The 9,689-nt window shown below is 49.9% G+C and overlaps 1 protein-coding gene across 1 annotated transcript; it reads right to left on the minus strand.

The window, feature by feature from the left end:
- Nucleotides 1-1,243: 1,243 nt before the first annotated feature.
- LOC142841252 (X-linked lymphocyte-regulated protein 5C-like) lies at nucleotides 1,244-9,359 on the minus strand. Its single transcript, XM_075958075.1, has 8 exons — nucleotides 9,254-9,359; nucleotides 8,684-8,753; nucleotides 7,769-7,803; nucleotides 6,543-6,660; nucleotides 5,693-5,792; nucleotides 4,282-4,380; nucleotides 1,759-1,863; nucleotides 1,244-1,666 (listed from the first exon to the last, which is right to left on the minus strand). The coding sequence occupies exons 1-8, from the start codon at nucleotides 9,357-9,359 to the stop codon at nucleotides 1,592-1,594; spliced, it is 708 nt and encodes a 235-aa protein (XP_075814190.1). The 3' UTR covers nucleotides 1,244-1,591.
- Between the last annotated feature and the right edge of the window lie 330 nt (nucleotides 9,360-9,689).

The following is a 9,689-nucleotide window of genomic DNA, read 5'->3' on the forward strand; positions in this document are numbered from 1 at the left end:
AATACTAAGGAGGGAGAGGAGGGATGGAGGGAGGGAAGAGGGATGGAGGGAGGGAGGAGGGAGAGGAGGGAGAGGAGGGATGGAGGGAGGAGGGATGGAGTGAGGGAGGAGGGATGGAGGGATGTATGTGGTAGTAAAGTCAATGGGCTAGTAATATGGCTGAACAGGCATGTTCCACCAGGCCTGATGAGTTGGGTCCAATCTCCAGGTCCAACAACTTCAGGACTCAATCACCTCTGTCCTATCTGTGTACGTGTGCATACGCGCACACACACACACGTAACATTTTTGTAAAAAAAAATCCATCAGGTTGGCCTTCAAAGGAAGACTAGAAAAGAATTCACCATGAAAATTTGGGACAAAGAGTGGTAGGCAGATCCACAGGACGGGAAGGACAGGAGAATGTGATCATCCTTCCTCTCTCCCCTCCCAGAAGGCTTTTGTTCTCCATCATAGATTCATTTCTGTAATCTACACAAAGAATAGGCTTAGCTCACGAACTCCGGGTAAAAGGTCAAGCAATTTCAAGTGTGCTGAACAGGGCTGGAGAGATGGCTCCATGGTTGAGAGCTCCAGCTGTGGTTCCAGAAGACTGGGATTCAGCTAGCCACCGCCGACTTTGGGTAGCTCACAACCCCCTGTAACTCAAGCCCTAGGGGAACTGAGCCTAAAGTCTGACCTTCCTGGTACCTACACACACTGGGAATATGCTCGCAAAGACTCAAAAAGGACACACCCAGGAAGATAAATGTCAAATGTACTGAACACAGATTCTCGGGATTCCTTCAAAAGATACAGCACAGGACAAGAGTAAGAGAATGACACAAGAGTCAGACAAACACACACGCACGCACACGCAGAACTACGTGAGTAAAATTAAACTCTAAAGAAAACACTAGAAAATGCTCGTGGAAACACCCACCTAAAATACTCAAACTGTAAGTGCCTATGCACACACTCACAGATAAAATATTTTTGACCAAAGGGAAGGGCAGGGATCTTCCAGCCAGTGTAGAATAATGCCAGAAATGAGTCTGGATGTCTTTGGGAAAAGCCAGAGCCCCACTGCAAGCTCTAAGCCAACAGGTGAAGATCTGGCTCTGCCTCGGGAACCGTGTTAACAGTCTAGCGCATCTGAGCACGAAAGTACGAGTTGTGCTCTACTGTACGTCTGAGTGAGCAGGGGGGGCTGGTTTTCCTGTAAAGGCCCATTTGCAATGCAGTTGGCTCTGTGACCTCATGAATGAATGAAAGCAAGCACGGAAAGGCGGATCCCACCGTTATTTATTTCTTCCTGAAATAAGCAAGGTAACATTCACTTTGGGCAGGTGACAGAGAACCAAAGCAGCCTGTCGTAGAATCAAATGACATTGGCTTCCTGAATGTAACTGGCCCTGCTGGGGAGAATGTCAGGGTCAGGAGGGTCCACCCTTAAATGTTGCTACTCACAGAACTGTTGGGGTTCACTTCATGGTCAACAGAGTCTCAGTCTTATTTCTAACCGACAAAGTAAAGAGAAAGGAGCTGCACTGACTACTACTAAGACCCTCTGGGCAGGGCTATTGCTCCCTGTGCCTCCTCCAGGTGAGCTTCAGAAGGTTTCTTCACAGCTGTCAAGGACCAGGGACTGAAGGTACGTCTCAACTACCGACACATCCTGCTCTTGCTGTGGGAAAACAGAGAGTTAGGGGTCATTGTTCCATCTCTGCCCTTAGGAAGCCATCCCGAGGCACACAGCATTACAGACCCATGACTTACACTTTCCATGATAACTCTGTCCTGCGCCTTGGAGATTTGTTTCTTCACTTCACTTTCTTCGCCACCAATGAGAGTTTTGCCATGTTCATGCAAGTCCTTGGCTTTCTGAAACAAACAAACGAACAAATCTCCACTGGAGTCTGGCTTGACACCTCACCTCATGTAATTTTAAAAGAACCGACTTTGCATATCCAAAGGATGCTTGTTAGGAATTCAGAGTAAGAACAGTGGCTACTTCAGCACATCTAAAGAGTTACTCTACTTCAGAAAACCTTCCAGTCCCCCATTTTAAGGTGGTATCATTGTGGGACAAGAACAGCAAAGGGTCTTATCTGGAAAATGGGTGGAGATATATTAAAGGCCTCACGTGGGGCAGACCTGGGAGGCCAGGCATGGGCCCACATTGGAGACTCCCCACGGATTCCCACACTGGACACCCCCAAGGCTGCCCAGAGGAAGGAGCCATTTGCCATGCCCATAGAATGTGATTTTCACTGAAGAACACACAGTGTGCAATCCCACGACCCTTCGGTCTAAGGAAAGCTCAAGCCAGGACTCAACTCCCTCTGTTCTCTCAAAGGACACTGCAGGGGTGGACACAGAGGAGAAAGAAGTGTGTCGCCCTCTGTCCAGAAAAGGGCAAAACGCTGGTCCAGTCCCTGCCCTATTCCCAGGGTCCAGAGCAGCTTAGGAACAGATGACCTGCACACTAGCTGAACACAGGTATGGAAGGGGAGCTTGGTGGGCTGGCGGCTAAAGAGGACACAGATGGCGACTGCAAACAGTAGAAACATTAAGGAAGACAGCGCACATGGTGCTTTCTGGGCACAAAACAGAAGCAAAGCATGGGCAGGGAATGGGAGTCACTTCAGGGGAAGCTGGTACTCTGGGAGGGAAGACTGAGAGACAGAAGCAAGCAGCCAGTGAAGCTTTCAAGAAGGTGTGGGTGTGTGGTGTGGTGTGTGTGTGTGTGTGGGTGTGTGTATGTGGTAGAGGGTGTTGTGCGGAGGACACAGGAAACAGAGAGAACAAAGCAAGAAGGCCACCGGGAAATCTGGGAGAGGGAAAGGCAGTGTTTCAGGACAACAGTCTCTCAGAGGCAGAACTGAAGACTAGGAGAGGAGGGAAGCCTGGGTGTAGAAGCAGAGGGAGAGCGAGAGAGGCAGAAGAAAGAGCACAGGGCAGAAGGGACCACCTGGGAAGCCAGAGAAACCCAGTCACAAGGCTCCCTCTGAGCTACTGCTGCTGCTCACACTGAGCACCCACAGTTAGAAGAGAGCCTTTCTGGGTGGCTCTTCCAACAGGCTCCCAGGCAGTACTCAGCTGCATTAGAGCTGCATGTTCCCTTTCTTAAGCTCTTCCTAAAGGCCTAGATGTATGTAGGTGGCTCTCAAGGTCCTGAATACTAACTTGTATTTCTGCGTGCATGGGGGTGCAGGAGAGTGTGCATGCACGGGTGTTTGAGTATGGCGACCAGAGGTCATAAAAAATTCAAAGTTATTTCCTTCATGCGTACATGTCTGCAAGCATACGTGTGCACTCGGGAATACCTGCGCCTTCCAGAACCCCTCACCACATCAAGTTGTGAGGCAGGGTCTCTCACGAAACACGAGACTTTACAGTTTGACTGTTCTGGTGGTCCCACAAGCCCCAGGGATCCTTTTGTCTCTACCCTCACCACTCTGGGCTTATAGGCACATTCCTGGAGTACACGGGGGTGCTAGGAATATTCACTAGGGTACCAACAGGGGTACTCACACTTGCTCAGAGAAGACAGACCTAGCTTCTCGCCAGCATCCTAAAACATTCAATTTACTATGACACATGGAACACTTTAGATAGGGCATCTGAGTCGGGTCTGAGGAGAGATCTTTCACAGAGCATTTTAATGAGAGCATCAAAAAGAATTCCCATTGAAGGACTGCTTCAATCCCTGGATATGCAGAGGGCACTTAGGACCTGGAGCTTCAGCAAGGGTAGAACTGCCAGCTCGCAGTTCAAAGAGGATTAACCCTCTACCAGTTTTTTCATTTCCCACATCTCTTGGGGAGATGCTGAAACACATGACCACCAACACTGGAGAACAATGCTAATGTCGGAAGACTATAAATGTATGAAAGAAAATAAAAGCTACCCTTGCCCATTGTGTATTTCACTCATCTGTCCAATCCAAACAGTCAGAGAAAACCTGAAGGATCCCCAGACGTGCCAATCTCCATCGCAATGTCACCGGAGGTCCATAACTCATCACTGCGATGCACTGCGATCCTCTCTAAGCAGAGCTCTCATCGCCAGCTCCTGTGCTAGAAAGCTGCCCCCGACACTGTCATCGGCTTCCCAGGTCAAACAAACCTTAGCATCGCTCCTAGGTGTGGGGAAAATTTTCCCAAGAGAGTGTGATCATGCTCTGCAAAACTAATTACTTCTCCCACAAGCTGAGAAAGGGCCAATCTGTCTTCTCCTTTTATAGACACGTGGCATGGCATAGGGGTGTGTTCTGTTGACAAGTGCAATCTACCAGACCTTCAAAAATGTGTCATGTAAATCTTTAGCGTTTCCAATCATGGTTTCGTGATCCCCTACAGCTTTCTGTAAAATCTTCATCTGCTTCCAAGTTATAAGCTGAAACGTAGGAGAAGAATGACAAAATGTCAGTACAACGGAACATCCAACCCTGCTGCCAGTCACAGAAATCGCTTCCCGTGATATTTTGTGTGCTGACATTTCAAGAACGCGTTTGAAGACATGCCCTTCAGTGCCAAAAGCAACATAACAAGACCTGACCTGTCACAGAGAGAGATAGTCCGTCTAGCTGGTGCAAAAATACTATAAAATCATTATTCAGTTTGAAATTAACATAAGCCCCACCTCATCTGTGGAGTCCCACCTCACTCGCCAAAATTAAGCACAAAACGTTCCTTTGTTTATTCATAAAGTATTTTTAAGACACGAGGGCACGTTCTAGCTTCCAAGGAATCCCTTCTCCCAACCCCCACCCCCCCCAAAGTTCTTCATCAATCAGTCATTCCCCGGAGTGTGACATCATCCCATCACTGTATTATCGACCTAATAAGAAGGGCAGGGAATACAAATAGCAAACATACTGCAGCTCCTGTGGTCAAACATTCCACAGCAACATGTCAAAAACTGTAAACACTCGATACACAAAGTCTAGAAAGGCAGGGATTCTTCACGGCTCTACTTTCACCCTCCTAGGAATCTGAGGCAGGGAGGTGACTTATTTTCTGAGCTTTCATGAGGAGCAAGCAGCAGGACTATGGCGGCATGGCAATCAGTGGGGTCCGGAGAACATGCTCCACACCGCCAGACTGGAATCTGTCTCCATCTCCCTCAGATTCCAGGCTCTGCTTCCCTACTTTTGGAAGTCAGCATCTTTGGGACTACCGCCCTGCCCTCCATCAGGATGAAAGACTCCTCAAAGACAGCACTACTCTGTGTCCATGAACACTTAGCTACCTCTGAACGCTAAGCCTCCACCTGCTCTGCCACAGCCACAGGGACTGCTCTCACTCTGCCTCCCTCGTCACTGTGTCAGAAGTCTACCTGGGACCGCACCCTCACCCTGTCCTGCACCTTTGGCATCTGCACTGCAGGGATGGTATAGCTTTCCCTCTGAGCACCCAAGCCCATCCCTTCTCCTGCGCTCTCCAAGCAGTGCCTACTCCGCCTCCCTCCTATGCTGGCTCCTAAGCCATGACCACACCACCCCTCCACAGAAAAAGAAGCAAGCTGGAGAGGATGGCTAGTCTCTCGGGGACACAAGCACCACCCTCTCTGTCTCCCTATGCTCATGTCCCGTCCTGTCCTGTCAGGTCCCTTTCCGTGGCACTAGGCAGCAGCATCGAAGCATCAAAGCCCTGCCACTTCGGAAACAGACAAGGTGGCTCTATTCCAAGCTAAGAGCGACACTCACAGCGAGGTGATCTTCTTGCTTCCTTGAACTCTCCACATCGTCCAGCCACGCCTGATGCAGCGACTCAAACATCTGGGAGTGCATGGCGTGAAGCTCTTGCCTGTGAAACACAGTCACAATTACTGAGCGCTGTCACGCTGTGTGAGGCTACGGCAAGAACGCACACACTTCACATTTTGAGACAAGAGCCAGGCACAAAAGAGAAAGGGGACATGAATTAAATTGTCTCCTGAGAGGCGGAAATATCACTCTTATCCCAGAAGAACTTGTCTTAATTTGCTACAGGTGTCATCACTTTGTGCGTCTTCCCTCTCGCACACCGAGGATGCTCGGAGGCATAAGTTTCCCAAGATTGCATTTCCGGCTTAAAATTAGATTCATCTTCCCTTCCCCTTATGGAGTAACCTAGAGATCCTGAAAGCCCAAGTCCGTGTACTGAAGGCAACATACCCTTCATCTTCTCACATACACAAAAAGAGTGCACAGAACCATTTCCCCACACTGGGACGACGATTTACCAAAGAGAGCGCCGATGGCACATCCTAAAAGGTACAGTTTTGAGGACCACAGAGGCCTAGCCTTCCTTACAGGACATTATCTGTATTGTCATCTGAGAAGTGAGGAACTGTTCTCTTACCAGTCCTGCTGCAGCTAACACACCTGAGCGGCATAAACGAGGGGGGCGGTCCTCCAGCTATGGACAGGACTAGCTCACAGAGAAAATGCAGTGCTACCTAGGTCCCATTAGCGACTCCACTCAGCAGTGTCACAATGGCAGGCGGGAGTGACTTTGGAAGGAAGAGCGAAAGCTGTACAGGTTTCCTTTACAGAGGGTCGGTCACAACTTTACCTTGACTTCTGCTGCGCTTTGAAAATACTGTAGAGGTTTGCATTCAGGATTCTGAAAGAGGCATGTATATCCTTTTCAAACTGCTTCCTCTTTGCCAGGAAGGACCGGGTAATGTCCCCTAGTCGACAAAGGAAATGGTATCACTTTAAGTCAAATATCCACAGGAAGAGGCGCTCTTTCATCCCTGACATACCACCTACACGGTAACAGGAAGGAGTATGTACAGATCTGGTGTTCATTTTGTTCTTTGTTCTATTTTTCTTTTCTTAAATTTTAGACCGCCTCTTGCGTAGCCCAGGCCGGTCTCAAACCTGAGAGGTAGCGAGCACGACCTCCGGTTCTGGATTCTCCCGCCTCTACCTCGTCTGTGCTAGCAATACAGAAATGGGGGCATCTTGCTTTGACGAGTGACCACCACTGACAAACCGTTTTCTGGAAACCTCAAAAACCAAGCAGTTCATTTGTACCACAAAGAAGGAATGCTGTCGGACATCCTTGCTTGCATGAACTGACTCTATACACCGGCAAAGAATTGACGATGTCTCTCTTGTAATGCTGTTTTAGGGTCACCTACACAAGTAATAAAAAAAGCTGTCTCAGCTTGAGGGGCATGTGGTACTCTGACTTGGCTACTGTGGACGACAGACCACAAGCTAGTGTGCATGCGTGATGCTGATGTTCGTTCTCACGCCATGACACTCTTCTTGCCAGGCCACGGCCTGGGTGCCTTCACCATTCCCTGACAGGCTCACGGGTGTGTATGGCCTAAATGCTGCTCTCCAAGCCTTTCTTGGGCAGGGGTTCCTGGAGGACGGCAACTTTGGAAAGCCAGAAAAGTGACTTAATTCAGAAGGTGAAAAACAGCTGCTGAAATGCCACATACCATTCGTGCAGTAAGATAAAAAGCAGAGATCAACCTGCTTGCCCATCATCTTCAGTGCAATGCAGGAAGCAGGACTCTCTCCCCCTCTCCCCGCCTCAGTGACAGCTGCAACATCCCCCTGTTCAGAGCAGCTAGTGAAAAGTTAAGCTAAAGGCAGCCCCTAGACGACAATGGCAATTTACTCTTCCAAAAATTAATAATGATGATAAAAATCCATCCCCTGAGCGACAGAACTGTTAACAGACTCCTGTTGTCCTGTTGACAGGCGACCACGTTCTCACCACGCTTGAGTTGTAGGGTCGGAAAGAAAGCTCCTGGACTAGCAAGACCTGCTCAAACACACCTTTGAAATCCCGTATCCTCTTCTGAACAGGCTCCCTGTGGAAAATGCACACAAGAATCCTTAACTGAGGACAAACATCCTAACTTCGCTCTGAAGGAAAGGCAGGCGAGGCACGCGATTTCGGAGAGACCAGCGCTCATGTGAGGCAAAGTCGGATTTGCCTCTCCCGGGTCATTGGTCTTATTCCTTTATTCAGGTTTTCACAGTGAACCAAAGAGCTCACTGCAGATACATATGGGCACACGGTTAAGGGTTACTTACTGGAGCGTGGGTGACTCAAAGTCAGCCATATCCCCAGGAAACCAACCTCAGGCTGGGTGCTGGATGACTCATGAAAACTGCATCCCTGGCCTTCCCAGCCCAACTGCACTGGGCGCCACAAAGAGTCTCCTCTCCGCAAGCAGCGGCTTTGTGTTACGTTGTGACAGCCTAGGGGTTTGTATACTACATGTTGACCGGAGCCCATTGACTGTACAGCACTGACGGGTTTCATAAAGGTGTGCCCAGCCGTCTTTCCTGAACTACAGCCATATTCACTCTCCTCCTTCCTCAATCCCCTCCCACTACTTACTCCTCCTCTAGTACCCAGCAGTGTCTCTTCAACCTTCATGCCACGTGACCACACTCCACCTCCAGAGTTGGCCTCCACTCCTCAAACCTTCCCCTCTATTGGCCATTGCCTGCCTCTCCCCAGTCTCCCTTCTGAGTTCGGGTGATATCATTTTATGGACCTATTTATAATCTGGGATCCTCAAATGAGAGAAAACAGCTGACTGTTGTCTCTGGTGCTGGCTTATTTCACGAAACACTAAACTCTCCGTTTGTAGCCGTCTCCCAGAAAAGGGCAGAAGTTTCTGCACAAAACCACACTGAAACTACCTCCTGGGTCAGGCCAAAGTTGCTTTAAGACATCACCTGGCCTCCTGCACGTTTGATCCTGAGGAACAGCTGCCCATCTCACTGGTACCAGCCGCCAGATTGTTTGCTGCACCAAGAAGAAAGGAAAAACCTTTGTGAATGAAGTGTGCTGTTCTCATGGTCGCACGTGGGAAACAGCTTCAGTCTGGGGTCCACAGAGTCCATCGCCGAGGGCAGTTTGAAAGTACTCTTCCAGGAACTCATGACCCACCCCAGTCCCACCCAGGTGAAATTCAACTAGGCCTGAGTCTGGGGACAGCAGGTACTTGTGTTTGTACAAGCCTTGCAAGGAAAACCACCGTGGCCCACGGGTTCTTCAGAGGCCTGTTGGCCAAGGCCAACTCCCTTGCACCTCAGCCACGGGGAAGAACATCGGGTGGGGACAGAAACCCAGAGCGTGCTTGAGAATCACTTCTCAGCACGCGAATCCCCACACCCACACCTGGAACTCCATGGAAAGACCCGGTGAGCACTAGGCCACCCCAGTGCTCCACCCGTCAAGGAGTAGCAGAATGTCCCCCCTCGGTTAGGATCCCCCCCACCCATATACCCCGTATCAGTTGTTACCGGGGGTGACTCGACCTGGGTTCTGCAAGTCATCTGGTGGGAGATTCTGATCAACCCTAGGGCGCTTGGCACTTCTCTCTGTATGTTTCTGCTCCTTGCTTGACATGGCTGGGGCTCTGCGGGGCTGGGGACGACTCCTGAAATGTTGGTGCACACAGACAGTAAAGACACCGAGAAGAATGTCGTGGTCGCAATGGAAACAGGGACTCAGACTGCACAGGCTGTGGCCATGAGTCCTGGCACTCTCCTGCTGCAGCCAAGGGGAGGTAGGAGGATGACACCGATATCCCGCAACATCCAATCACATTCTGTCCCAATTTTCTGTCTGGATGCAGAGCTCTCCACAGCCCTGTAGCCCTCAGTCTCAGCCCTTTCTGCTGACTTCTTGCCCCCAGGATAGGACTGCTTGGGCTGGCCCCCAAACCAAGTGGCCATT

The sequence above is a fragment of the Microtus pennsylvanicus genome, chromosome X (genome assembly GCF_037038515.1).
Source record: "Microtus pennsylvanicus isolate mMicPen1 chromosome X, mMicPen1.hap1, whole genome shotgun sequence".
Classification (NCBI taxonomy): domain Eukaryota; kingdom Metazoa; phylum Chordata; class Mammalia; order Rodentia; family Cricetidae; genus Microtus; species Microtus pennsylvanicus.